This window comes from Marmota monax, unplaced genomic scaffold, assembly GCF_021218885.2.
Source record: "Marmota monax isolate L192 unplaced genomic scaffold, Marmota_monax_Labrador192_F-V1.1 WCK01_AAM20220418_F8-fsc00024, whole genome shotgun sequence".
In the NCBI taxonomy this organism is placed as follows: Eukaryota; Metazoa; Chordata; class Mammalia; order Rodentia; family Sciuridae; genus Marmota; species Marmota monax.
This window is the reverse complement of record NW_026695224.1, coordinates 19,297,960-19,323,366: the sequence shown is the minus strand read 5'-3', so window position 1 is coordinate 19,323,366 and position 25,407 is coordinate 19,297,960. Positions and strand designations below refer to the sequence as shown.

The window sequence follows — 25,407 nt, the reverse complement described above, 5'->3', positions numbered from 1 at the left end:
ACCGTCGCTACTTCCGCTTCCGCCTCGTGTCCTCCCAGGGAACTGGCGCAATTCCTGTCTGCAAACAAGGGCGTAAAACTTCGGGGAACATCCGTAAATATTCAAGTGCCGAAGAAGACGAAAACAAGCCCTGACAAGTGGGGGAGGGATGTGGAGGAAGTCCGCGAGCAGCCCCGACAGTAGAGAATAGGAAGCCGTCGGAATCTTCCTTGCCAACCTGGCCCCAAACCATCTGCCCAGCCCTTTCAGGAGAGACTACACTGTCTGATAAGTCTAGCCTGCTCCCCAAAAACTGTTGGAAAAGGCTGCCTCACTGATTTGGGGTCACCAACCCTCTTTCTGCCCCTTACTTCCTGCCAAGCAGCAAGCGCTAACTACATCTAGCTTGACCACTTCTCTTTATCCCTGCCCTCCTTCCATGGTCCCAGGGTCATCTTCTTTTCTGTCCACACTACAGTGCTCAGAGGTCGTGGAACTCTTTTACAACAACTTCTCTGCCAATACAAAGCTGTTTACCTTTGTAAGAATACAAGTAAGACCTCAGAGCACTTCCTGGCATGTTGCAAGAATTATGTTTTTGCTGGTATGTTTTGTTTATTTGTGATAATGGAGATTGAACCCAGGGGCATTTTACCACTGAGCTATAGTCCCAGCCCTTTTTATTTTATTTTTTTATTTTTGAGACGGAACTTTCCATCCTCCTGCCTCAGCTGAATTAGTTGGGATTATGGGAGAGCGCCATGGAACCTGACTTTTTGTTATTTTTAACATGGTTATTACTTATTATTGTTGTTATTTTAGGTCAAGTTTTCTGGGAAACAGACTTTGAAACAAGGATTTGCTGGCATCAAGTCTATTGAGGATCCACCTTGGTAAGGGAGTAAGACAAGCGGAATTATGAGTAAGATGCAATTATAATAGAGGCCTCAGCACAGCCCACTAGCTCTGAAATTAGGGTAGACCTTCTCAAGTGTTCCAGTCTTTGTTGTTGTTGTTGTTGTTATTGCAGTTCTAGAGATCAAACCCAAGGCCTCATCTGTGCTAAGCTAGCACTCTACCACTGAGTTACATTTTCAGTTCAGGTACCCAGCCTTTGTACCCTAGTATTGATTCAGAGCCTTACACTTGGTAGCTGTGAAACTTCAGCAGATTACACTATGGGCAGCTGGGGAATGAGGGCCTCTGCCCTGAAGGATGGATTTGGGTGTTGCACCAAATATCCACTAAATTATCGCTATCCTGTAGTCCCTTCCATGGCTCTTATTACTCACAGAATTAACACAGCCATCAGACCTCTATCCTGCCATCACTCACTGTGCTCCCTCTTCACTACAGTTTATGACCTCTGCTGTGCAGAGGTACACAGCCTCCTCCCAGGGTACACTTTACCCTTCATCCCAGGTTGAGGCTGAATCTACTTCATGTCTTTGCTCTGATCACTAAGAGGGCTTGTCAAGACTTGATGATCACAGGGAGTAGAGCCACCCCCCCACCCCCGCCCCTCGGGAAGTGGCGCCCAGCACTCCCCACCTCACTACAGATGCTCTTTCCTGTTGGGAATAAAATGCCAGAGACTCAGCTTCCTTCCTTTCTGCCTTGGGGAGGGAGGGGCTTCTGGCCTGGGAAGTGGAAGAGAGGCTTCCTTGGGGAGAGGAATTCTGCTGTTGTGTGCCAGAGTGGTTGGAGTCACCCAGGCCCCGTGAACAGTGAAGGGCGTGCCCAATTCTGCCTGGGCTAGAGGGTCATTCTCAAGGTCAAGGCTGTTTGTGGAGGAGGGAGAACTGGACATCTGGTCAAGTCTGGTAAGTTTTGTACCAAACTTGTCCCGGCCATCTCAGAGAAGGAACAGGGTCTTTCAGATGCCAAGTGAGGCCTGTTTCCACCCTGCCTCACTTGGCATCGGCAGGGGCACATCCCACCAACCCAACAAGTGAAGTCCTCCCAGATGCCTCCCCCATCACACTGGCCTCCCTCTCATTTCCTGAGGGGGCTGGGCAAGAACCTCCCTTCTCTTCAGCAGAGCCTAAACAGAGGCAACAGCCTAAAGGAGACAAGGAGCATCCACTCTGTCTTCTCTAACCCAGATCCTCATCCTTGCTCCCACTTCATTTCCGACTCCTCCAGACCCGCGATGGACTCAGCGGCCAAGGACAAAATGAAGCCTGCACTTCCCTGTGGTATGAGCCCTGGTGGGTGGGTTGGGGGAGGGTTGATGGCAAGAAATATGGGAATGTGGTGTTTGGTCCTCCCTGCCAGGTCTGCCTGGATCTCTACAGGACAAAGAGGAGTGGATTGTCCTGGGAATGGACTGGGGAACAGGAAGGGCAGCATGTTTGGCAGCCACAGGCCCTCCCTGACTGACATGGTTGCCCAGGCTTTTCTTGCTCAGGGACTGAGTGGCCAGAGCAGGAGAGGGCAGAGCAGCTGGCCAGGGGTGCAGCACTCAAGTGGGCCTCAGGCATCTTCTACAGGCCAGAACAGCTGACCAGGCTGGGCCAGTACCGCAGTCGCGAGGTGCAGCGTACTTGCTCCCTAGAAGCACGTATTAAGGTAGGCATAGGACAAGGAACAGCAGAACTAGGAGTGGGCTTTAGGGCTGCCCAGGACTCACTGGCTCTTCTCTTCACAGTCAGTGGTGCAGTCATATCTGGAAGGTGTGCAGACTGGTGTGTGGCAGCTGGCCCGTGCCCTTGAGGCTGTGCAGGGAACCCGTGAAGCCCTGAGCCAGGCCCACGAGTTGCTCAAGAGTATGGCCCAGGCTTCACAGAGCCTAAAGCCCCTTCGGGAGCAGGTTTCCCAACACAAGCAACTACAGGCCCTGTCTCAGTTGCTGCCCCGGCTGCAGGCAGGTGAGTGTGCAAGGACTCTGGGCCTCAGCTTCCAATAATGAGTCCACAAATGCCCACCATTGATCAAGGGCTGGAGCTCTGGTGGGGGAACTGCACTAGGAACCAGCCAGAGAATAAACCAGGCTTCAAATGGCATATAAGGGGCTGGAAGTATAGCTCTGTGTAAAGTACTTGCCTAGCATGTGCTCAACCCTGTGTTCAATCCCCAACATCACAAAAATAAATAAAATTTCAAAAACAAAAACAAATGGCATGGCTGGGCATGATCATGCACACCTGTAATCCTGGTGGCTTGGAAGACTGAGGCAGGAAGATCACGAGTTCAAAGACAACCTCAGCAAAGGCGAGGTGCTAAGTAACTCAGTGAGACCCTGTCTCTAAATAAAATACAAAATAGGGCTGGGGATGTGGCTCAGTGGTTGAGTGCCCCTGAGTTCAATCCCTGGTACCCCTCCCCCCCAAAAAAACAACAACACACAAATGGCATATGAAGCAGCATGTGAAATCAGCTCATCCTGGGTTTCCCATGAATGGGATGTTTGAATGAGGATAATCCAGTCAAGTGGCTGTGGCTAGCCTGAACTAATATACTGCTAACATATTGAAATAATTCTCTAATGAGGTGTATCTATTTGGAGGTGAATGGCTTTCCTCTTGTTCTTTTAGCTCAAGTGTTTGCATATGACCCACCAGGCTGCTAGGATTTTGCCTGGATCCTTTCAAATTGGTCAAGACTGTACTGATTATTAAACATTTTATATAACACTCCAGTCTCAGAGCCTCAGTATCCCTTGCTGTATCCATTGCACAGGGGGGAAGGCTGAGACCCAAATCTGTCTTCTCTCCCCCATCAGTGCCGGCTGCAATGGCCCACACGCAGACCCTGATTGATGCCCAGAGGCTCTTGGAGGCATATGTGAGCCTGCGGGAATTGGAGCAGCTGCAAGAAGAGACATGGGCACCTTTGGGGGGCCTTGAGTTGCCAGTATTCCAGGGCCTGGGCCTTCTGGCTGAGGCACTGAGCCAGGCTGTGGAGACAGCTGCAATGGCTGCCAGGAAGCTGGCACGGGAAGATCCAGCCCTGCTGGTGGCTGCTATTCGTGTGGCAGAAGTGGAGGCTGGGCGCACAACTCCTGTGGGGCAGGCTCCCCGAGACTGGCGGCAACGCTGTCTGCGTGCACTACAGAGAGGCCTGGAGCAAGTCCACTTTTCAACAACCACACTTCCTGAACCAGGAGCCCTAGCAAGGTGGCTGGAGGCTCTGCAAGTGGCCCTGCCTGCTGAGTTGGCCACAGCAGAGGCACTAGTAGCACCCTGTTGCCCACCACACTACAAAGTGGTGCAGCTCTGGGCCCATACCCTGCACAATGGCCTGCGCCGCAGCCTGCAGCAACTCCTTGCAGGGCCTGAGCTGGGAGCTGCTGATGCCTTCGCCTTGTTGCATTGGGCACTTCACGTGTACTTGGGGTCAGTGTCCTTGGCAAGAAGTGGGAGGATTAGAGGTGGGGGAGAACTCAGTGTGACACAGGGCCACCCATCTCCAGGCAGGAAATGATGGGGAGCCTGGAGTTGGGGCCTGAGGCTGATGTTTCCCAGCTGGAGCCCCTCCTGACCTTGGAGAACATTGAACAGCTGGAGGCAACATTTGTGGCCAAAGTCCAGGTAAGTAGTTAGGGAAGAGACACTCTGCCCATCAGCTGTGGCCTTTATCTGTAGAGTTCAGAGCCTTCCTGTCTTTGGCAGGGTCACTACCCTGCTACATCCTGCCACCCTGCTGCCATTTGCTCTTTCTCCTAGGCAAGTGTGGCCCAGTGGCTGCAGAAGGCACTGGATGGGGAAATAGCTGAGTGGGGCCGGGAGCAGGAGCCCAACACAGACCCATCTGGCTTCTACCACTCACCAATGCCAGCTATCGTACTGCAGGTGGGTGAGAATGGCCAGAGAGGAGGGCAGAGCTCAGGGCTCTGCTGATGGTTGCCTATTTTTGCCTATAGATCCTGGCTGAGAACATTCGTGTGACCAGCCTGGTCAGTGAATCGCTACAGCAGCGGATGCATGGCATGGCACTGTCAGAACTGGGAGCGTTCTTGAGGAGGTCTGCCAAGCACGGACCCATTCCCAATCCCCACCCTGCTCCCAGGACAGCCTAAAGGGGATTTGAGTGAATAGTATACACCAATGGGAAAGGGATCCTTCAAACAGGATTTGGAAGTCGGGCAGGAGTACCAGGGCTGGGTTTGTGGGTGCACCACAGTAGCAGAAAGTCCAGCCACATCTTTCTGTTGCAGCTTCAGTGATGCTCTGATCCGATTCTCCAGAGATCACCTCAGAGGGGAAGCCATGGCCCCTCACTATGTGCCCTACCTCCTGGCCGCCTTCAACCACCAAACAGCATTGAGGTACTAGAAGGCCCCCAAGAAAAACTACCTTCACCCACCTGCTGCTGAGTTTCTATTAGGTACCAACCAGGCCCACACTAGGCCATTCAGAACTTTGAGCCCATATAACTCAGGGGTTCCAATCCTAGTTTTGTTATTTAATATCTACATGACCAAGTAACCTAATATCTCTTGAGTATTGATTTTCTCATTAATCAATACTCATTAGTATTCTGTGGGTAATAATGGAATGGTCTCAGAATCACATGAGATATTAGATGTATAATATCTACCACAGTGCCTGGCACATAGGGCCATTATTCATCCCTTCAGCAAATATTTATCAAGGCTATATTCTGTGCCCAGTTATGTCTGAGGTTACATTTGTGGACAGAAATAAGAAAAATTACCTTCCTCTTGAGTGTTGTGTTCTTTGTGATGGGGATAGGGAGAACAGACAAATTAATGATTGAGTTGTGCTCCTCCTGATTGGGATTAGCTCCCTTCCCTTATAAACGAGGAAGCAGAAACCAAAAAACTGACTTTCTCAAGGTCACATCGTGAATTAGAGGCAGGTCCCGCTGGGCTGTGTGCTTCTTCTAGCTTCTGAGAATACCCCTCCTAGCTTGGTCAGTACCTGAGACCTTCAGAGGGCAAGGAACCCCCTCCCGCCACACACTTGCGCCACAAGGTGGCGTCGGAGTGGCTGAACCACCGAGGCCCGTTCAGGCCTTGGCCTTGGTCCTGAAGTCGTGTTTTTGGTCCAGCTCCTCTGTGTCCAGCCTGCAACCTGACGGAGTGGCTTCAGGGATCTTGGCTCCGATAGAAGCCGCGCTGGACGAGTTGCAGAGGAGGATCTGCCGTCTAGTATTGGAGGCACTGCAGTTGGAGCTCCAGGTGAGGCTTCCTTCCCGTCGGAATAAGGATGGGAGAGATAAGGTGTACCTTTGGGATTCTCTGCAGGGACTGCCAGATAGGCTCATATCTCCAGCTCCAGTTCCTCTCATTCTTTCCTCAGCCTCTGTTTGAGTCTGTGCCCTCGCGCCGGTGGCTGTCGAGCTCTGAGTTGCTGGACTGTGTGTGCGATCAGACGTCGCGCTTCTGCCAGGATTTCTGGCGCGTGAGGAGCCCCGCGGTTAAAGTGCGTCCAGTGGAAAGGACTGGGAGGGGGCAGTCGGATGGGAGAGGCGATATAATCCCTCTGATCACCTGCCCTGCAGCTGCTGTTGGCAGAGGCAGAGCGCACCGTGGTATTGCAGTACCTACGAGCGCTGATGCAAGGCCGCCTAGTGTGCCGGGATGCAGACGAACGGACCCAGGCTGCCGAGCGTCTGCGGCACGATGCTGCCCAGCTGAAGGAGCTTTTCCTCCGTTTGGTGAGAGCTCGTTGGGAGGGCAGACGGGCAAGAGTCTCAGTGATTGGGTGGGAGCCTAGGGCGATCTGAAACCCCACTCCAATGTGCCCAGGGTCTGGAGGAGAACTCGCATTGTGCCCCGGTGCTGCTCGCCTTGAGGGAGTTGCTGAACCTGCGGGACCCCACGCTGCTTGGCCTTGAGGTGGCAGGCCTGAGGCAACAATTTCCCGACGTGAGGTGAGGGGACGGTGGAGCGGGGAAGGGGGAGGAGCCAGGGAAGGGAAGTGCAGGACCGATGCACCTCTGGTGTCACTACAGCGAGGACCATGTCTCTGCCCTTTTGGACCTGCGTGGGGACGTGTCCCGAGAGCAGCGTCAGGCTGCACTCATCTCCTTGCAGGACGGCTCTCCGCCTTCGCCCCTCACGGGCCACCGTGCACTCTTCAGCCTGGTGCCAGCGCCTACGCCCTCCTTCTCCTCCTGTCTTCCCTCGGGGCCCTGCTCTTGAAGCTCCCGTGCATGCAGAATAAAATATGAGCCACGTACGCCTGAATCTCTATGTGTTGGGAAAGGAGAGGGATGAAATAAAAATTTCTGTGAAATTTAGGGGGTTCATGCACACGCCTAAGGTATCCTGGCTGCAGTCCTGGCAATATGGGCAGCGCCTCACCTATCCAGACATTTTCCTCTCTGTGGACTATGTTCCGGAGTACTCGAGCTCCTATCGGGTACACAGATTGCGCCCCAGGTATTCACCCCCAGGCAATGACTAGTACTTCCACCTCCCTGAGTCCTGCCCCCAGCCGGGGCCTGGAAACTCTTCAATGGGACGGGTCGACAACTACACCCCGCCCAGTGGCATGGCGTGGTGCTGGACTCAGCCCTCTCAGACTCTCTTGGTGCACGTCGCCACAGATTGACAGGTTCCTCCCGATTTCGTGAGAGCGTGCGCGCGCCGGAGAGCGGTGCGTCATCGGCGTCAGCTCCCGCGGGCTGGGCGACGAGCGACCCGCTTTGCGGAGCGAGAACCGCAGGCGGCAAGCAGAGGAACAAACAGGTGGGGGCGCTGCACGCGGACCAAACCCCCTACCCAAACCCCAAGGCCGAGACTAGGCGCGCGGTCGACCCTTTTGATTTACCAGAGAACCACCCCCATCCCCGCTCCATTGTCTTTTGGCCCCGCCCTCCATTGGGCACGCCCTTCGCCCATCCCCCTACCGCTTATTGGCTGCAGGTCACGCCCCTCCTGGATCTCTTGGTTCCCATTGGCTTTTCAACGTAAACCTCTAGGCGCTGGCCACACCCCTCATCTGGAACCAGACCACGCCTTCAGTAGTCAAGGGCTCCTCCCCAATCCAGCCATTCATTCTGCATCTGGTGTTGGGTGCTTGAGACATGAGGGCGAATCAGACGGGTCCCCTACCCACCGGGAGTTCGAGGGATGGTAGGAGGACAGGGACCCAAGCTCTAGCAGTGACTGCCTAGGGCGGTAAAGAAACCATTGAGGCATTGGGACCTTGTAGACGCCCAGAAGGCTTCCCGGAGGAGGTGAGGCCCAAACGGAGCCCTGAAAATGGTTAAGAGTTTGTTCCAGGGAGACATTGCGGGGGCATTCTTGGCGGAAGGACCTGAAACGTGAAAGAAACAGGCGTATTCTGGTAATTGCGAGGAGGTAGGTCTAATGAAAGAAGGGGAAATGGAAGGGAATTGTCCAGGTAGCAGCCTGAAGACCAGTGTGGAGTCCAGGAAACTATTCAGTTAGTTTAGGGGAATGAAACCTGAGACCTGAAATAATCTTCAAGCAGCTGGTCACTGGACTGGGTGGAGGAGAGTGAGGAGGGGGAAGATAGGTCTAAATGAGGAAGCAAAGTGCTGGTTATTCTAATTCTGAGAAGGGCTCTTGAGTTCATTCATTGAGCTCTGGGTCAGGCACTGGGTTTTAGGGACACAGCTGTGAATGCTAGAAAGGTGAAAACAGGTAATTGTCAGATGTATCATAAAAATATAAAGCTTACAGCAGTACACTTTAGGTGATGATAGTGCTATGGAAAACAATAATTCCTGGCTGGGGGTGGATTGTGGTGAAGATGGGGGAGGAAGTTTATTATTTTATAGAGGTGCATTAAGGTGATTTTTTTTCTAGTACTGGAGATTGAACCCAGGAATACTTTACCATTGATATACATCCCCAGCCTTTTTTATTTTTTGAGAAAGGATCTTATTAAGTTTTTGAGGCTGGCCTTGAACTTGTGTGTGACTGGGATTACACCTGGCTAGAGTACCTTTTCTAAGATCTTGATATTTGTGCAGAGATTTTAGGGAAGTCACTTTCTATTAGTGTCATTATATTAAGGGGGCTTTCTAGACAAAGGACATATGCAGTTTGAGATGCCTTTTAAACAAAAATGTTGTATGAAAACTGGCAATACCTGTCTAAAGTTTATGCAAGAAATTTGAGCTGATGACTCATATTGAGGGCTGAGAGTGAGGGCTGGGGGTATAGTTTGGTGGTACAGGGCATGCTTAGCCCTCAGTTTGATCTCCAGCACCAAGGCAAAATAAAACAAAAAAAAATATGAGAGTGGGTGAGGTTACTTAGGGAATGAGCATAAATGAAGAAGGGAGTAGTTCCCATAGTCAAGTCCTGGGCCATTATAGTGTTGAGAGTTTGGGGAGATAGGGATGATCAGCAAGGAAGACCAAGAAAGAACTGCCAGTGAGATGGAAAAAGAACTAAGTTCCAGTGTATTTGGAAAGTGAAATGGACAGCAAGTTTCCAAGATGAAGGGATTAACTGTGTGAAGTGCTGATGATCAATATGAAGACTGTCGATCACCTTGATTAGGTCAATTTTGATGGAGAGTGGGGGACATGTGCCTAAGTGAAGTGAACTTTAAATAATAGGAAATAAGGAATTGGAGACTGGGTAGAGATGACTTTGGGTGTTGTGCTGCAACAAGGAGCAGCTGGAGGGAAATGCAGTGGTGCTGTAGTTGGAGAAGTGTGGATTCAAATGCAGGTTTTGCTTTGTTTTTTAAGATGGATAAATTACAACATGTACCTATGCTGATGGAAAGAATTCAGTGGAGAGGAAGAGATTGGTGATGTAGGAGAAAAAAGAAAGGCTGGAATTGAGTCCCTGAACAGGCAAGGGTGCTCAAGAGTCTGCAGTCTCTAGTCAGTCTTTGGGAGAAACTGGATTGGACTGAGCCCTGGCACAGAGTCAGGGGTGAGTGCCCTGATATTGGCTTTGGATGACCACTGGGAAGATGCATCAGGTAGGGTACAGGCCAGAGATTGGCTTGGATTTGAAGTCTCCCTCTGCTTCCCAAAAGCAGATTCTAATTTGGATATGAATAGATGGCCCAGAAGAGAGGGCAATACAGTAGATACTGGCATAAGAGGCACTCAGGCATTCAAATTGACAGAGGACAGGTGGGAACGAATGTGTAGGTGAAGCCATGTAGGAGAGTGGTACCAAGAAGATGCAGTAAATAGAAGGCATCCCCTGAGAGCCCTCTTATCTATGGTTCATCCAGGCAGCTGAGGCTGCTCTCTGTCTACTCTGGGTGAGCGCTGAGCACAGAGATTAGAATCATGAGTAGGGACCCAGTCCTTGCCCTTTGCTCACAGGCTGAGGGAATTATAGTAAGCACCATCTAGGTGGGTATGTAAAACTGTCTCTCTTGCTTTGTTCCAGCCCATGTTACTTGCATGAGCTTGCTAGAGGGAAAGGACACTGGAATGGGGGTAGGAGAACAACTACCCATACCCTTGGCAGCAGACCTTGGGCCCACCAACAGCCCAGCAAGGCCAGTGTGGAGCCTATAGGGCCTTCAGCTCCTCTGACCACACCCACTCATGCTGATTTCCACATCCTTCTGTGTCCCCAGAGGTCAACAGTGTGGGAAGTTGGAGAGACCCAGCTGGATGTGACCTTCAGGACAGAATGGTGCTGGACTCGGGGGCTCAGGTGTATGAGCAGGCACCCCCCAGTCTGCCTGCCAGTCCCCAGTCCCTGCACCATAGGCTAAAGAGCCCAGACCGAGATGGGCCACCCCTGTACCCCTGGCCTCAGTCCCTGGCTGTGCCTTTGGCTCTGGCAGTCCCCTCAGGGCTACAGCCCCAGCCTGAGCAGCAGCCCTTCTCAAAACTGCATTTGGGCCGTGGCCACATGCGAAGGAGTGAGAGCACCTACACTGTAAACAGTGCTGGCTGTCGAGGGCGTGGCACCCGGGGACCAGCCCCTCCTGGACAGGGACGGGGTGCAGGTAGGGGTACCCTGCGGGCTGCAGCCTCTCTGCCTCACATTGCTAAGACTCGAAGGGATGCAGGTGGTGGTACCAAGAGCCCCTGTATGTTGGTGGCACTGAGGCCAACCAATATGGACCGTGAGAGGGACAAGTTCTTCCAGTCCCATTACACCTACAACCCACAGTTCGAGTACCAGGAGCCCATGCCCACCACTGTGCTGGAGAAGTACTGTGAGGCCTCTGGACAGTTCATCCATCAGGTCAGTCCACCCTGCCCACCTTACCCTGCCCCTGACAACTCAAGGGACCTAGCCTGACAAGCTACTGTGGCCTGTGTGCAGGCAGTTGGAATCATTGAGGCTGTTCTGGAGAAGTTTGGCACCTATGAACACTTTGAGGCTGCCACCGGGGGCCAGCTGCTGACTAAGTGCCAGATTTGGTCCATTGTGCGCAAATACATGCAGAAAGAGGGATGCGTTGGAGAGGTGAGCTTTCCTGCCTACACAGCCCCTAACATGCCCCAAATCAGTCTGTCTGGCAGGTGGTCCCAGGCCCAGCTTCACACCTGGCCAGCAGGTGATCCGAGACAAATCCTGTTCTTGCCTCAGGGAGGTGGGAGGTAGCTCTGAGTAGAAGTGGTAAAGGGTGCCCTGAACAGTGTCTAGCTTGGCTGACCTTGGCATTGATGGGTCCACCTACACAGCGACCCCAAGGCTAGTAACCATGGCTCAGTACACTGCCATCTGCAGGTTGTGGTGCAGCTGAGTGAGGACCTGCTGTCTCAGGCTGTGATGATGGTGGAGAACAGCCGACCCACACTGGCCATCAACCTGACTGGAGCTCGCCAATACTGGTTGGAGGGCATGCTTCGCCATGAGATAGGTCAGGCTGGGGGTCATGGGTAGGTGGGTAGAGGGGTGGAGATGAGAAAGGGCTGAAATCTGGGGAGTGGGCAGTGAGGGGCCCCAGTAACCCCCTCCTTTGTTTCTCCCTCTTCCCTCTGGAGGAGGACAGGCCCTTGCCCTTCCTGAACAGCTGCCTCCTCCCTCTGGCTCACAGAGGTAGGCCAGAACACACCTGCCCACTCTCCGGATTTACCCTAATCTCTTGTTCCTTTGGGGGATGTCTTTTTCTCTCTCTGATTTCCTTTGACAGTGGGGCAAGGCTGCTGAGGCTCTGACAGGCCAGAGGGAGAACCCTGAGGGTCCCACCAGCCCAGCCAACTGACAGGCCCTCTAGGGTGGGTGGTAGGCCAGATCCTAGAAATAGAATTGTTTGAGGTCACACAGAGTATAATTTAGGAGCAGGCAGACCAGGCTGGGAAGGAGGGCACAGGACACTAATCACTATTCCTTTCTGTCTTTCCTTCCTCATAAAGAATCCTATTGTCCTGGGCAAGAAGTGGTTTTGCTGGGGGAATCAATGTGATTATCTAGTGATTGATGAGGGCATGCAAGATATTGGGGCTGGGTGGTGTGTGTGTGTTCCTTCTCTCTAGGAAAGCTGGAGGAAGCAGGGGTGGGGTGGGGGTGGAGGGACAATATGAGTTGGGATAGGGACATAGGGACGGGGAGAGAGAGAATAAGAGAATATGCTGAGATGGGTGGAGGAATATTCATGCATGAGTCTGAGTCTGTATGAGCCCTTGGGTGCAGGTTCTTCTTTGGAGGGTCTTCACGCAGCTTGGGGTTTGGTGAGTATGTTTGTCTGGGGCTGGGGCAGCCTGAGTTTGGGGACGTGAAGATACTAGAGTCGCCACTAGAGGTCCGCAGGGTGGATTCTCCAGACACCCCGCGCCCAGCGCAGCTTCCCCGTCGCCCTCTCCGCAGGCACTCACTACCTGCGGGGCGTGAACAATGCACAGCAACCGTGGCACAGCACCGAGGGCCGGTTGCAGTATGGGCTGCGGCCAGCCAATCCCACGGAGGAGGGTCTGGCCAGCTTGCACAGCGTGCTGTTTCGCAAGCAGCCATTTTTGTGGCGCGCAGCTCTGCTCTACTACACCATCCATCGCGCCGCGCGCATGTCCTTCCGCCAGCTCTTCCAGGACCTGGCGCGCTACGTGCAGGACGCTGACGTTCGCTGGGAGTACTGCGTGCGCGCCAAGCGTGGCCAGACCGACACTTCCAAGCCTGGTGGGCAGGACGCAGGGTATTGACTTGGGCGGAGGCGAGGGTTGGGGCTCCACCTCAAGAACTCACTGGCTCCTGCACTCACAGGCTGCTTCAGCAAGGACCAAGTGTACCTGGACGGCATCGTGCGTATTCTGCGGCACCGCCAAACCATTGATTTCCCACTGCTGACCTCGCTGGGCAAGGTGATGACTGGGTTCCCGGTCTGCCCTCCCACTTTCTGCAATATTCCTTGCACCTCTGATTCTTGCTGGACTGAGATCCGAGTGTCTGACCTCTCTGGTGCGGGAAGCATGGATGGGGTTGAGCAGAGGAGATGAAATGACTTTCTAGTCATTTCATTTCATTTTAATTCAATCAAAAGTAGGTACTTGACCCAGCTTATAGGGTTGTGTAGGTGCAGCATTTCAAAGGAGGTGAGCATTCCAGGCTAAGGGAATAATTAGGAAGGCCTGGGGAAGGAGGCTGGACAAATGGCCAGGGACCACCAAGTCTCGGGTCTCTGTGCCAGGCAGAGAAGAGTGGATCTCATTTGAAGCAGTGGGGAGCTGGAAGAGCTTTAAGCAGAAAGTATGGTGCAGTTATTTGCTTTCGAAGGCTCCCTCTGGAGTTATATGGCAGGGGAACTGAAAAGGGAGTCCTAGGGAAGAGAGTATGCTGGCAAGAAGAAGAGGCTGTCTTGTCACTCTTACAGATTGATGATGATGGCCTTACCAGGCATGATCATGTATTTAGAGAGGAAGGGTCAAGCTGGAGAGCTCTTTGGAAAGTGGATATTCCTTTATCTCAGTGGCTGCCCTGAGTGGGAGGGTGAGAGTCCAAGCATCCTCCCTGGACCTGACCTGGGTGACTGAAGAGTTGGGCTGGTACCCAGATGTTGACTATGAGGAGGTGCCTTAGAGCTAGATATTCAGGGGAAAGTGTTCAGGAGGCATTTGGATACCTATATCAGAAGATAGGAGAATAAAAGAAAATGTTGAGAGAAAGAACAGAGACCCAGGTCTGAGCTTAGAGGTACATAGCATGGGCATGGGACTGTGGGTGTGGTGGGTTGATGGGAAGAAGGAGCCCTGGGAGCAAATGGCCATGAGCCATCAGCAGAGCTGGGACCACCTGTCTAAAAGCCAGGAGCTCTGTCTAGCTCTGAAGCTCAGCTTCCTCCCTGCAGGTCTCCTATGAGGATGTGGATCACCTACGGCCCCATGGGGTGCTGGATAATACCCGAGTGCCCCACTTCATGCAGGACTTGGAACGCTATCGGCAGCAGCTGGAGCACATCATGGCAACCAATCGCCTGGATGAAGCAGAGCTGGGCCGCCTGCTGCCTGATTGATGTTTATTGAGGGCTGTCAGCAGAAGTCCTATGCAGAGGCCTCCAGATCAGCCCCCAGAATAAGAAGCTGATTGCTCTGTGCTTCTACAGCCTGGGTGTTTCTTGGGGGCATTGGGAGGCCAGGAGCATTCTGGAAGGACAGGCAGCAGCATCAGAGGTTTTTGTCCCTTGATAGTCTTCCTGGTGCCTGTGGACCAGGCAGCATTTCTGGCAAATTGTTGAGCAGAGGGGAGTCCTGGGGACAGGGGGGGGGGGTGTTGAGTGTTAATGGGAATAAGGGGTGGTTTGGGAGTAGAAACTTGTTTTTGCATGAGATGCTTTGGGTGTCCAATATTCCAGTCTGTCCCTTCCCCCACCTTGCCCCTTGGTGCTCCTTCAGCATTCCTGCTGTCTACCTCTTACTGGGTCCTGGTGGGGGTTGGGATCCCTTCTTCTGGGGTGATTGCCTGCGCCTGGGGTTGGCTTTCACACAGGCTCAAAGGGCAGGGGTCCTGATGGTATAGACCCAGCTGGGCTGGGGTTTGCTTTCCAGCATTTTTGCCTCTTTCACTGGTCATGTGTTTATTCAATACTTTTGTGTTCTACTGCCTGGAGCTTGGAGGTAACAGTGGAGGGACAGGACACTACTGGAAGGTATCAATTGTTTCTACTTTACCTTCATTATACACACATGGACACATACATGCTGGGCTTCAGGTCTTGTGCATCGAGCCCAAAAGCTCACCTGACCCTTGCACTGGCCTCTGCTCTTCCTGTCTTTTCCCACACTTTCCCAGTTGGTCTTAGGCAAGAGTTGGCATAGCCTGGGAGCAGCCACCCGCAGGCCCATTAGGTTTATTGTCCTGGGCCAGGAGAAATACACAGCTGATTGTTGCTTAGACTCAGCTACGTGAGGTTGACCCAGTCCCATTCCTATCCCAGGCCTTAGTTTTCCCATCTATAAAACTTGGAAACACAGCTGGAGAGTTCTTATTCATTTAGTCAACACATATGTATAGAGCACCTTGTGCCAGTTACTGGTTAAAATTCTCACTGAACTCCCAGTTCAGAGGGAAGCCAGACAATTAAAACGGCAATTAAAATTACACGTGTGGCCTCTGTCTACTTAAGGTCCTTCTAATTCCCCTCTAATCTCAATTTCAAAGGCTGTGAACTCTTGAGCCCTCCCTAGAGGGCTCTGACTATCTGTCCCTAGATAGTCAGAGTCCTCTTCCCTTGCTTCCTGCCCCAAGCCCAGTTTCTTCCATAGAATGGGGCCAGTGTCTAAAAAGTTCCCCAAATGGCTCACGAAGGGAAAAGAACAGGTTTCAGGTCATCCTACTATATGGGTCTAGCTCTGAGATCACCTACAGCATGGGCTGTTGTGTGTGGAATGGGATTGTGAACTAGATGTTGGAGTGTTGTGGGGGCACCAGAATGTTCAGGTTCTTAGAGACATAAACCACCCTAAAAAAAAAAAAAATTAAAAAATGCCTAGGTTAGTTAGAGTTTATTCACTTCCAATAAGACATAAGATGATGGAGCTTTGGTGGCACTGGATCCAGCTCCAGCATAATCCCAGGTTCTATCTTACTTGGGCTTGGGCAGGAAATGTCAGGTCAGTATTCTGGCCTTCAGGTAGTCTGGCCTTCAGGAATCTAGAAAGGAAGAGACAATAGTCAACTTCCTGAGCTATGCCCTCTGCTAAACCACTACAGAGTTTGCAAGGCCTCACACCTTCAGACTCATCCCCCTCCTCAAAGTCAGGCTCAGGCTCTGGTTCTGGATCTGCCTCCGGCTCTGGTTCTGGATCCATTTGGGGTTCTGGTTCTGGCTCAGCCCCTTCAGAGGCCTCAGCTTCCTGCTCTGGCTCTGGCTCCTCTGGAGTTCCGGATTGCACTGCTTCAGAGCCCTCAGGACCTCCTGCCTCATAGTGATCTGAAACTCTGGGCAGCCCGGGACACACTGTCCCCGAACTGGGTGCCTCGGGCGTCCAGTGGCCTGGGCATGGAGGGTCATAGCTGCGGTCCCGGTAGCCTGGGGCAGAAGTGGGAGGTCTTTCAGGCTCAAGTTATCTTTCTGCAATCCTTAGCACACACACACACCTACTTTTGGGGGATACCACGATTCCAACCCTCTGTTAGCCTTTGCTTGGCTCCCAAGCCACGCCCCTGGTCTACGTGCGCTCACCAGGGCCCACGTGCTGCCAGTCCCAGGCTGGGTCTGGCGCGCGCAAGGTTTGCTGGGCGCAACGCAGCAGCTCCTGGCAGGCGGCCTCGCCCTTGCTCTGCACCACCAGCAGCAGGAGGCGCACCCTGCGCTCAGCATCAGGCAGTGCATCCAGTGCCTCATACTCTGGCCCGGTGAGCACTCCCCGTGCTACCAACGCGTCCAGCAGTAGTCCCGAGTCCGCCTGCAGCGTTTCCACCAGGCGTTTGCGCTCACGGTCAATGGTCTCCGAAGGCCGCTCCTGCGAGTTGCCCATGGTCCGGGCTGTACAGAGAGGGGGAGAGAAGTAGTGGGCACCGGGGGTCCTCCATTCCTGACCTCTCTTCCAGGATCCCAGTGAACATCCCTGGCTGTGGTCTAAATTCACCTTGACCTCAGCGGCCAGATGGCTCCGCAGCACTGGACTCGGGCACCACAGTACTGAACTCTTCTCCCGCCTCTTGCCTGCAGCTTCTCTCCAGTCTTCTAAGGCTCCTCCCCTCTCTAAACGTCAGTTGTAGGCTCTCCCAATCAGGGCCTCCCTCCTGAGCCCCAGCCTCCTGCAGATCCGACCGTAAGACCCAGTTTATCCAAACAAACGTCCGTCGCCGCCCCCGTCCCCGTATTGGGGGTTGAGCCCTGGGGTGCTTTACCACTGAGCTTCATCCTTAGCTCTTTTTAGTTTGAAACAAGGTCTCCTAAGACCCTTACTAAATTGCTGAATCTGGCCTCGAATTTGGAATCCTTCTGCCTTAGCCTTTAGTTGCTGGGATTTCAGGCATTTGCCACCACTTCTTGGTCTTTCTCCAGTCTGCTTCTCCATCTCAATTGGAGAAAAACCTAGGATAGACCCAAGGTTACAGCTTGCAGTCAAGTCCTTTCCAGTCTGACAAATATTTCTCTTGCCATTCTCACTTCTGAGTCTAGTCTTTTACCTCCTGCCTGGACCCTGCAGAACCCCTGGATCAGGATTCCTTGTTTACACAATCTGTCCTCCAGTACCCTCTGCACAAACTGTTGAGAGCCTGCCCTGCTCCTCTTTCAACTTGCCAGGACAGGCCCTCCTCCTCTACCCTCACCATCACCACCCAGTTCTAACCCCAACATGATCTCATGGCCCTTCTTGGTTCCCAGGTACCTAGCAGCGATACCTGAATCTTCCTGAATCCTACCTCTGACCAAGATCTCCTAACATCACCCAAGACCCAGTTGACTCCCTGCTGGCCTGGGAATGACTCACAGTCATCTCTTGTTTGATCTTGAAATACTGAGGGCCCAGCTCATGAAAGGTTGCTAAACTTTTTCTTCCCATTTTGAGACTGTCTCTACCAAACTGTAGGGACTAGGTAGAAATCAATCTGCTTTGTCTATTTATTACCAAGCAAGGACAACAGCCCATCTCTTTGCCAGCCTTAGCAAGGCCCCTGACATTAAATAAAGGGGTCAGGCCCTGGACCCCTCCCACCCTCTGCCCCTTTCCCTGCCTTGGCTTTATTTACACAGCATCCTTCCTGGTCTCTTCTTCCCATGTAGTGTTCCTCTTTTCCCTCCTTTCCTGGTTTATAGAGTCTTCGTCCCCATTTTGCCTCCCAGGTCTCTTTCAGAACCCCTTAGTGTCAAGATGTGCTTCCTTTGGTCACTTCACATTCCAGCCACCTCTCCCTCCACTCGTGTGTGTGTGTGTGTGTGTGTGTGTGTGTGTGTGTGTGTGTGTGTGGTGCTGGGGATTGAACCCAGGGCTTTGTGTATGTGAGGCAAGCACTCTACCAAGTGAGCTATATCCCCAGCTCCTCTCCCTCCCCTCTTATCAAATTGTCAGCCTATCCCCCAGATTCAAGCACAGATCAGAACTACCCTTGACCCTCCATCTCCCTTCGTGTCTAATCTGTGACAAGCGTATCTCAGTGTTTCCATCAGCTCCTGCCTGTCAACCCCACCATTCACTTCATCTCCTGTAACAGTCCCTCTGAGTACTTCTCATTTTAATTCCACCATCCCTCAGCATAGTGACTTTGACAACTCTCTGGGGTAGGATTTATTGTTCCAATTTTACAGCTGAGGAGATAGACTCAGAGAAGCAAAATAGAATTAGATTCTGACTTGCTCCAATCTGAACTATACCAAGGTCTCCTGTCAAGCAGAATGTCAGGCTTTACCCCTTATTCCTGCCCCTACTGCTTATCTTAGCTTAGCTATCTGGTCTGGTTATTCTAGCTACCACTCACCACTCAGAACAGTGAGGCTCTTCTCTACTTCTCCCCACCACTCTGTTCTGGGAAAACTCACTATGTTCCTGGTATCTCTGAGTCTTTGCTGATGCTGCTCCCTAGGCCTGAAATACCATTCCCTCCCTCCACTCATGGACCCATCCTCCAACACTCAAATATTCTCTTGTCCACCCCAATGCCAGAGTGTTCAAGGGCAGATGGTTCCTTCTGTGCACTCCAGTGACCAGCATCTCGCCTCACTACTTCATTAACTGACATCACTGCACGTGTACACAGAGATCCTCTGTTCTCCTGGACTGAGGCTTCCAAAGACTGTCCCCCTTTGCAGGGCACGGAAGACAGAGGGGGCCAGCACCTACTCTAGCCAGACAGAGAGAAAGGCTATAGACCTGACTGGCCCCTCCTTCTCCCTCCGGCTTCCTAGGTTGTTTTACGTTAGTCGCCTCCTCCTGTTAACCCAAGCCCTGACTTTAGTCCTGCATGGGGAGCAGAGACCCCGGCTGTTCTGGACCCTCCCTTTGAAACTTTCATAGCTCGAAGGTGAACATCGAAGTTATGTCGCCGCTAGTTCTCTCAAGTGACAGGCCCAGATGTTTCCCGGAGCTCCAGGTAGCGAAGCGTGGATTTGGGTGAGGCCCCCAATCCCCAGCTGGCGGTGAGGGTTCAGTTGCAGCCGAGCTCCGAGGGTCGTGGAAACTGCGGAAGCCGTTGCGCATGCGCGACCGTAGGGTACCCTGACCTCCCCTCCACCCAGTCCCAAGCTAGAGTCCTGCGGAAGGGCGGGGCCCACAGACCTGCGAGCGCCGCTGCGGGTGGTGAGGCTCGAAGTCGGCCCAATCTGAGATTCCCTTGCTTCCTCTGCCCGGTGGAGTGGGGCTCGCGGTTCGGCCCGTTTCGGGCGGCCCGCTCCCGGGTTGAGCCTCCGCGGGGCAGGAGATGACAGTGCAGAAAGGGCCGGGAGGGGTGGGGACCGGTGCAGCAGCTGCTACGGGGGCGGGGCGGACGGGGCTGCCGGGAATGGGGGGGGGGCGTTCTTCCCCGCTGCTGAGAGTCTGACTGCGAGGTCGCGCCCTGGCTGGGCACGTTCTCATAGTCCGCTTTCCCTCCCCATCCCGGACGCACTGGACACGAGCCAGGGAGGAGACAGTTCGGCCGCGATCCCACACATCCTGTACCCACACTAGGCTTGCCCATTCCCAGGAGCTTTCCATCTATCTTCTCATCAACCCCTGCTCTCTGCCTGTCACAGATGGGGTTCAGAGAAGGGGCCCGACTTGTCCAGGGTCATATAGAAAGTGCACTGTGGAGCTGGATGCGACCCGAAGTCCCCGCTTCCAGGAGGTTGCAGTGGCCAGGCTCAAGCCCCGAGGAGTTAGGGGCTGGCTCCCCAGCACCATGGCTCTCCAAAGGTTCTCTATTAAAGCCTTCTGGGATCTCTGCAAAGCTGCTCATCCCACCCCCTGAGTCTTGGGCTCCCTCGACGATAAAGAAAAGACACCAGAAACACAGAAAAAGATGCAGTTTATGTGCACGGCTCTGATGGGGGTAAATGGAGAAAGGCCGCTAAGTAGTGGGGGATAGGCTCACCCCTGTCCCCAGGGGACATCAAAAGATCCCTTCAGAGGCTCATGGGTCTCAGGGGGAGGGACTGGCCCTTGGGCCCAGGTAGGAGGTCCGGTTCTCAGGGGTGCTATAAATGGTTAAAGCCCCGGGCACAGCCAGGGCTGGGCCTCCCAGATCTGCCTGGACGTCCAGCAGGAGTGGGCCCCCAAGCGTGGAATCCTTTCCTAGAAAGAGCGAGGCTGTGTTCAGCAGGAAGGAGTGTTCCCCCTTCTTTCCTAGGGGAGGAGAGCCCTGCCCCCTGACTTCTGGTCAAGTCAGGATGAAACATCATTCTTAACCTTCCCATTCTCACCCAATGGTGAAGGGAAGGGGAGCTTCTGAAGGATCTACAGGGCAGCCTGAACTCAGGGAATCTCCCTGTAAAACCCAAGCGGCCTACTCCACCAATCATAGCAGTTCAGCAGTCATGGCCTCCCTCCTACATCCTGAGTCCCCACAACCATTACCTGGACCTGGAGAACTCAATCCCTTGACTGCCAGCTCAGCTTCACCTCTCTCTGGAACCAAGGGCTGCATCTGCATGGGAGAACCCCAGGAAGGAGTTGGGGAGGGAGCCCAATAGCTGGGGAAGAAACCTGGGGACTCACTTGGGCAATTCTCAGACATGGCTTTGGCTCTCTGAGAACAGCTATGGACCAAAGGGTGTGGCCCTCCCCAGCCCCATTTTACCAGGGACAGCTCCATGTCCAAGTCCATCAGGGTCCATTCTCGCCCTGGAAGGCTGGGGCCCAACACCTGGGAAAAGTTCTGGGTTAGTGCTTGCCTCTCAGGCTATGCAGACAGCAGGAACCAGAAGTGCATGTGCTTCTATGCCAGAAGTACTCACATCTAGGGGTGCTGCAGGCTCCACACTTTCAGGGGGAGGCCGAAGCAGCATCGAAGGCAGCAGACTCTCTGGGCTCCTGTTACCCTGCTCCAGACCCAGAGGTCCCCTGTGCACAAAAATCTGCTGTTGGCCTGTAGTGCTCACCCCCTATTAAGTTCCCAAAGAACCTGGATGCAAGAGGATTTAAATCCCCCAACATCTAGAAAATGCCACTCTCCTTTCCTCATAAATGGACACAGAATGTCCCTGCTTCCTCTAGGACTTGAAGTCTTAGGACAGATCCTCTCTCTATGCAAGTATAAATTCAAGGGGCTCTTAAACTACTGTGTATATTATAATCATTCCATTGAACTCATTTAAAAATGCAGATTCCTCAGTCCTACCACAGAGGAGCTGGGTGATCTGACTAGGAGTTCCTACTTTGTTTAGGATTTGTATGTAGGTGCTCCTTGGAGCATATTCTGAGAAATCATAAGTGCCCAATATCCTCCTCAGCCACCAAGGGGCAGACAAAGTAGGGAAGTTTCATGGGCCAGAGTGTTGCTCTATCTGCAAAAGTGGCCTGCAGGACTCACCTCAAGAATGGGCTCTGCTTACCTGTCAGGTACCTCCCTGGGGCCCCTTGGTTCAGGCTGTTGGACACTCCTGGGCCCCTCAGGGCTGAAGCTCCCTTTCCCTTCCAGGATGGCCTGTACCACAGCCACAGGCAGCGGTGGGGGGGCTGTCACGCAGAAGTCACACTCGTTTGGGGCCAGGGCCAGCCCGGCCTCGCCATCCCCCCCTGGACTGGCCGGCTCTTCTTTGAGCAGTGCCAGGCCCTTCTCCCTGTACCAGAGAAAAGCTTCAACCAGACCCTGGCACTGACCTCGCCCCCACCCCTACAGCCATCTGGGCTGCCAGGCCCTCCCAGACAGGCTCCCCAGAGGGCAGCCCCTGTCCTCCTTACCTCCTGCCACCACTGGAGGGAGAAAGCCTGGGCCCTTCAGGGGATGGAGAGTCTTCTGGGATATCAGAGATGATGGGGCCCCTGGCCCTGTGAGGGCTGAGGCCCAAGGTAGTCTCTGGGAGGGGCTGTAAATAGAAAACTAGACCCAGTCCTTGACCTCTACCACTGGGAAAGCTAGAACCCAAACAGCACCCATCTGGACTATAGGGCCTAAGGGGCAGGGTGTGAGGGGGAAGGCTCAGTCCATGCTGGGGAACCTGGGTCTGTTTGGTGGGAAGGTTGGCTTCCATCTTCTTTGGGGGGAAATCGGGAGAAGAAACAGCTGTGCTTTAGAGAAAGGGGAAAAAGAAACCTACCGACTGGATAAAGTAGGGGTCCTGCAGGAGGGCACCAGGCAGGGAGCAGGCATTGAATTTGGCAGGTGTTGGGCATGAGTTCCCTTCATCCAGCATCAGGGACCTATACAGGATGACCAGGGTCCCTCAGGGTAGGGGCAGGGTCAGTCCCCATGCCCCTCAGCCTACACTTCCCTCCCTCCCTCCCTCCCTCAGGCCCCAGCAGCCAAGTCAGCAGAGCTGAGGCCTGTTGCCAGGGCATCAGTCACATGCTAGAGTGGAAGGGGCTCCCCCCCAGAGATGGGGGCCCTTTGGGGGTAGAGGAGAGGGAGGGAGTATGGTTTGAGCCCCAAGCTCTGCGGTTGGGATGTTTTGGGGGGAGGGGAAGGGATTGCTGGTGTGGGAATTTGGAGGTAAGGTCCTGGGAGTGGGAGTACCAGATTGTGGTGTTGGGGGAGGGGGAAAAGTTCCAGATGAGTTGAGGAAGCTGATGTGCAGCCAGGAGTAGGATTGAGGGTTCTGCCTGAAGGAGTTTCTGGAAGAGAAGGGGTCCCTGCCAGGGGTCTTAGGCAGAGAGAAGGTCCTGAAAGTGGAGAATTGGGGGTGAGCATCCTTGGCTCTCACTCACAGCTTTCTCTTTGTTCCTGCACTACTGGGCCCAGCCTGAAGTGGTCCAAAGAGGCACTGGATCAGCTGAAGAGGAAGAGAAGGGCTTATTCCTATTTTGGACACTCCCCTCACCCTAACAGGCAGTTCCAGGTGGGTTTGAGAAAGGGGCTAATTTGGATGCTAGAGGACTGGGTGTGGAGGGGTGCCCAGGAGTGAGAGGGAGAGGGAGGTAGAAGAAGAGGAACACCTTGCCAATGACCCGGTGCTGCTGACCATGGCTCTGCCGAAGTGTCACCACTTCCCGCCACAAGATCTCGTTCTGCCTAGGGGCAGGGGTGGGAGGGTGCTGAGGCATCTGAGTTCTCTCAGACACTCTCCCTCCCAAAACACACACACACACACACACACACACACACAGAATGGCACAGCAGGGAAGGGACCTGGGTCACTACCCCAATAATCATCCACCTTATGGAGAGTCTAGAGTTCCACAACTGGGCCCATTTGTCTGGAAGGAGTTGCTGAGACCCAAAAGCTGAAGGGGCTGCCCAGAACCCTCTGGTGGCCAGCATCCTCTCACCCAGAACCTCCCACCAGGGCCGCCCCTCCCCCGCACTGCCTGAGCTCCCGAAGCCGCGCCTCAGTGTTCTCCTGCACTCCCCGCAAAGCCTGCACCTCGCCCAGCAGCCGACCAAGGTCTTCAGGGCGCCAGCGACCGTCATCGCTGCGCAGCGCGGGCACCTGCAGAAGGTACACCGCAGAGGCAGAATCTCGTCGAACAGGGCCAGCAGTTCTAACACCCCACGCGGGTTTACTCATTTCTGCTGGCTGTCCCTACCTTGCGCCGCACGCGCTCCAGTAGCTGCTCCCTGCCACGCACGAAGCTCGGGTGCTGGAACTCGACGTGGTCGCGCTCCGGCCTAAGCAGGCCACCCTGCTCGATGCTCACTACCTTCCGAAAACCATCTGGAGAGTGGGGCGTGGGGGGCGGGGGTGAGTCGTTCCATCTTTGGCACCAAATCACCCACACCCTGTCCCCACCCGGCCTGAGGGACTCACACATGTTGAGTTGACGCACAAAGCTCGCCATGTTGCTGTGCTTGAAATACTGGGGCAGCACTTCTTTGGCGAAGCGGCTCTGATCGCTTACAAGGAAGCTGGTCCCACTCTACCGAGAATGCCGCCCACCCGTGGTGCGGGTAGAGACCAAACTTGGTGAGTGGCGCCCGCCCACCATCAGGCCGGCGCTCTAGCGCGCGCGCACACACTCATTCACTCAGGGGTCAGTGCCGCTCATGGGAATATGGAAAGGCCGGGCCAGAACCACCTGAGGCCTGGCTCCGGACGACCACAGTGAATCCCTACCCCTAGCGTAACCCAGACTCGGTTCTCAAAGAGGAGTAGCAGAGGCCAACCCTGGTTCCACCTCGGACCCGTCCCAGACCCGAGCCAGAGCCAGAGCCACGATGTGACCCTGATTGAGCCAGTGCCAGCCCTCCCTTCTCTCGGTCTGTTTTCCGATCTGTCTATGGGGTGGGGTCATTTCATTCTCATTAAATGACCTAGGAGATGCCTCTGGCTCCAGGTCTCCAGGAGGTTCCTAACCCTTCCTCCGCCCCCGAGGAAGTCGCCTCATCTTCATCTCACACATCCCCTCCAAGGTGAACTACCCTGGACGGCTGAATCGGAGTGACCCACAGCCCAGTCCCCGGCGGGGGTTGAGTGGGCGTGGGTGTTCACCGACGTGGAGGGACCCCGGGGACCACTGGGAGAGTCGAGGGGCCCCAGCCCTCACCGGGCTCCAGCGGATCAGGTGGTCGGTGCCGGGGTCGCCCACCAGCGCCCATAACTTGCCGAGGAAGGCAGGTACAGGGCTGGGGCCTGGCTCCGTGGGCAGCGCGGCTGGCGCTTCCTGCATGGCGCAGTGTCGGCCCGGCTCAGCGCTGCGGCCCGGCCGCTGCGGGCTTGTCAAAGCCGTGAAAGTGCTGCGTTTGCCTCCCGCCCCGCCCTACTCCGCCTCCGGGCGCCGGGTCAGGCGGGGGCCACGTGCGAACCCGCGGGGCGGGGCTCGGACAGCGGCCGGGGCACCAGCAGACAGAAAGGCTGGCTGAATCGGATGTGTGTGGAGGGATGGGGTGAGAAGGGAGACCTGGGTTCGAATCTCATCTTAGTCTCTCTATTTCCTTTATTTGGGAAAAATCGCCCGTGTGCGGCCTTTTTACGATAAACTGGGAAAGTCCTAGTGAAGCCCCAGATAGAGCGGGCCTATAAGATAGTGAGGAAGCTAGACCTTTCCCGCCGAACGCTGGGGCGTTGTCAATCCAAAAGGGCGAAGTGCCCCGCCCCTGACTCC

The 25,407-nt window shown here is 54.2% G+C and overlaps 4 protein-coding genes across 22 annotated transcripts; 2 read left to right on the top strand and 2 right to left on the bottom strand.

Moving 5' to 3' along the window:
- The first annotated feature begins 68 nt into the window (after positions 1-68).
- Exoc3l1 (exocyst complex component 3 like 1) lies at positions 69-7,127 on the top strand. Of its 12 annotated transcripts, none has more exons than XM_046435042.2 (15): positions 69-583; positions 802-872; positions 2,021-2,177; positions 2,375-2,550; positions 2,630-2,849; positions 3,704-4,316; positions 4,394-4,511; positions 4,647-4,772; positions 4,844-4,944; positions 5,138-5,248; positions 5,995-6,124; positions 6,246-6,368; positions 6,448-6,603; positions 6,695-6,819; positions 6,901-7,127. In XM_046435042.2, exons 3-15 carry the CDS (start codon positions 2,132-2,134, stop codon positions 7,088-7,090), a joined length of 2,235 nt encoding a protein of 744 aa, XP_046290998.1. In that variant the 5' UTR covers positions 69-583; positions 802-872; positions 2,021-2,131; the 3' UTR covers positions 7,091-7,127. The 12 variants fall into 12 exon arrangements, with proteins under 12 accessions (XP_046290998.1, XP_058431956.1, XP_046291004.1 ...); XM_058575973.1 differs by having other exon boundaries at positions 2,018-2,177; XM_046435047.2 differs by lacking the exons at positions 69-583; positions 802-872 and adding an exon at positions 1,574-1,802 and having other exon boundaries at positions 6,487-6,603.
- Positions 7,128-7,226: 99 nt separating this feature from the next.
- On the top strand, positions 7,227-15,385 carry Matcap1 (microtubule associated tyrosine carboxypeptidase 1). Of its 6 annotated transcripts, none has more exons than XM_046435096.2 (7): positions 7,227-7,639; positions 10,476-11,095; positions 11,177-11,320; positions 11,585-11,717; positions 12,665-12,970; positions 13,055-13,152; positions 14,136-15,385. In XM_046435096.2, the coding sequence occupies exons 2-7, from the start codon at positions 10,532-10,534 to the stop codon at positions 14,298-14,300; spliced, it is 1,410 nt and encodes a 469-aa protein (XP_046291052.1). In that variant the 5' UTR covers positions 7,227-7,639; positions 10,476-10,531; the 3' UTR covers positions 14,301-15,385. The 6 variants fall into 6 exon arrangements, 5 of the variants coding, with proteins under 5 accessions (XP_046291052.1, XP_058431959.1, XP_058431958.1 ...); XM_058575976.1 differs by lacking the exon at positions 7,227-7,639 and adding an exon at positions 7,660-8,254 and having other exon boundaries at positions 13,055-13,092; XM_058575975.1 differs by lacking the exon at positions 7,227-7,639 and adding an exon at positions 7,666-8,130.
- Positions 15,386-15,774: 389 nt separating this feature from the next.
- Nol3 (nucleolar protein 3) lies at positions 15,775-19,687 on the bottom strand. Of its 2 annotated transcripts, XM_046435102.2 has the most exons (5): positions 19,510-19,687; positions 16,876-17,047; positions 16,470-16,772; positions 16,017-16,316; positions 15,775-15,937 (listed from the first exon to the last, which is right to left on the bottom strand). In XM_046435102.2, the coding sequence occupies exons 3-5, from the start codon at positions 16,762-16,764 to the stop codon at positions 15,930-15,932; spliced, it is 603 nt and encodes a 200-aa protein (XP_046291058.1). In that variant the 5' UTR covers positions 16,765-16,772; positions 16,876-17,047; positions 19,510-19,687; the 3' UTR covers positions 15,775-15,929. The 2 variants fall into 2 exon arrangements, with proteins under 2 accessions (XP_046291058.1, XP_046291057.1); XM_046435101.2 differs by lacking the exon at positions 16,876-17,047 and having other exon boundaries at positions 19,510-19,686.
- A 532-nt stretch (positions 19,688-20,219) lies between these two features.
- On the bottom strand, positions 20,220-25,072 carry Hsf4 (heat shock transcription factor 4). Of its 2 annotated transcripts, none has more exons than XM_046434718.2 (13): positions 24,850-25,072; positions 24,114-24,222; positions 23,893-24,020; positions 23,671-23,795; positions 23,302-23,377; positions 23,074-23,138; positions 22,467-22,569; positions 22,111-22,249; positions 21,762-21,885; positions 21,165-21,270; positions 21,008-21,073; positions 20,785-20,854; positions 20,220-20,502 (listed from the first exon to the last, which is right to left on the bottom strand). In XM_046434718.2, exons 1-13 carry the CDS (start codon positions 24,970-24,972, stop codon positions 20,351-20,353), a joined length of 1,386 nt encoding a protein of 461 aa, XP_046290674.1. In that variant the 5' UTR covers positions 24,973-25,072; the 3' UTR covers positions 20,220-20,350. The 2 variants fall into 2 exon arrangements, with proteins under 2 accessions (XP_046290674.1, XP_046290673.1); XM_046434717.2 differs by having other exon boundaries at positions 21,762-21,989; positions 22,111-22,235; positions 24,850-25,068.
- Positions 25,073-25,407: the final 335 nt, after the last annotated feature.

Bases quoted from the DNA above. Each gene is read 5' to 3' on its own strand.
- Matcap1 (XM_046435096.2), top strand. From the start codon at position 10,532: ATGGTGCTGGACTCGGGGGCTCAGGTGTATGAGCAGGCACCCCCCAGT. The intron at 11,718-12,664 runs GTCAGGCTGGGG...CCCTCTCCGCAG, and splicing joins CATGCTTCGCCATGAGATAG to GCACTCACTACCTGCGGGGC. The intron at 13,153-14,135 runs GTGATGACTGGG...TCCTCCCTGCAG, and splicing joins TGCTGACCTCGCTGGGCAAG to GTCTCCTATGAGGATGTGGA.
- Hsf4 (XM_046434717.2), bottom strand. From the start codon at position 24,972: ATGCAGGAAGCGCCAGCCGCGCTGCCCACGGAGCCAGGCCCCAGCCCT. The intron at 22,570-23,073 runs GTGAGTGAGAGC...CATCCTGTATAG, and splicing joins GCAGGAACAAAGAGAAAGCT to GTCCCTGATGCTGGATGAAG. The intron at 22,236-22,466 runs GTAGGTTTCTTT...TTCTATTTACAG, and splicing joins ACCCCTACTTTATCCAGTCG to CCCCTCCCAGAGACTACCTT.
- Nol3 (XM_046435102.2), bottom strand. From the start codon at position 16,764: ATGGGCAACTCGCAGGAGCGGCCTTCGGAGACCATTGACCGTGAGCGC. The intron at 16,317-16,469 runs GTGAGCGCACGT...CTTCTGCCCCAG, and splicing joins CTGGCAGCACGTGGGCCCTG to GCTACCGGGACCGCAGCTAT.
- Exoc3l1 (XM_046435042.2), top strand. From the start codon at position 2,132: ATGGACTCAGCGGCCAAGGACAAAATGAAGCCTGCACTTCCCTGTG. The intron at 2,850-3,703 runs GTGAGTGTGCAA...CTCCCCCATCAG, and splicing joins GCTGCCCCGGCTGCAGGCAG to TGCCGGCTGCAATGGCCCAC. The intron at 4,773-4,843 runs GTGGGTGAGAAT...TTTTGCCTATAG, and splicing joins TGCCAGCTATCGTACTGCAG to ATCCTGGCTGAGAACATTCG.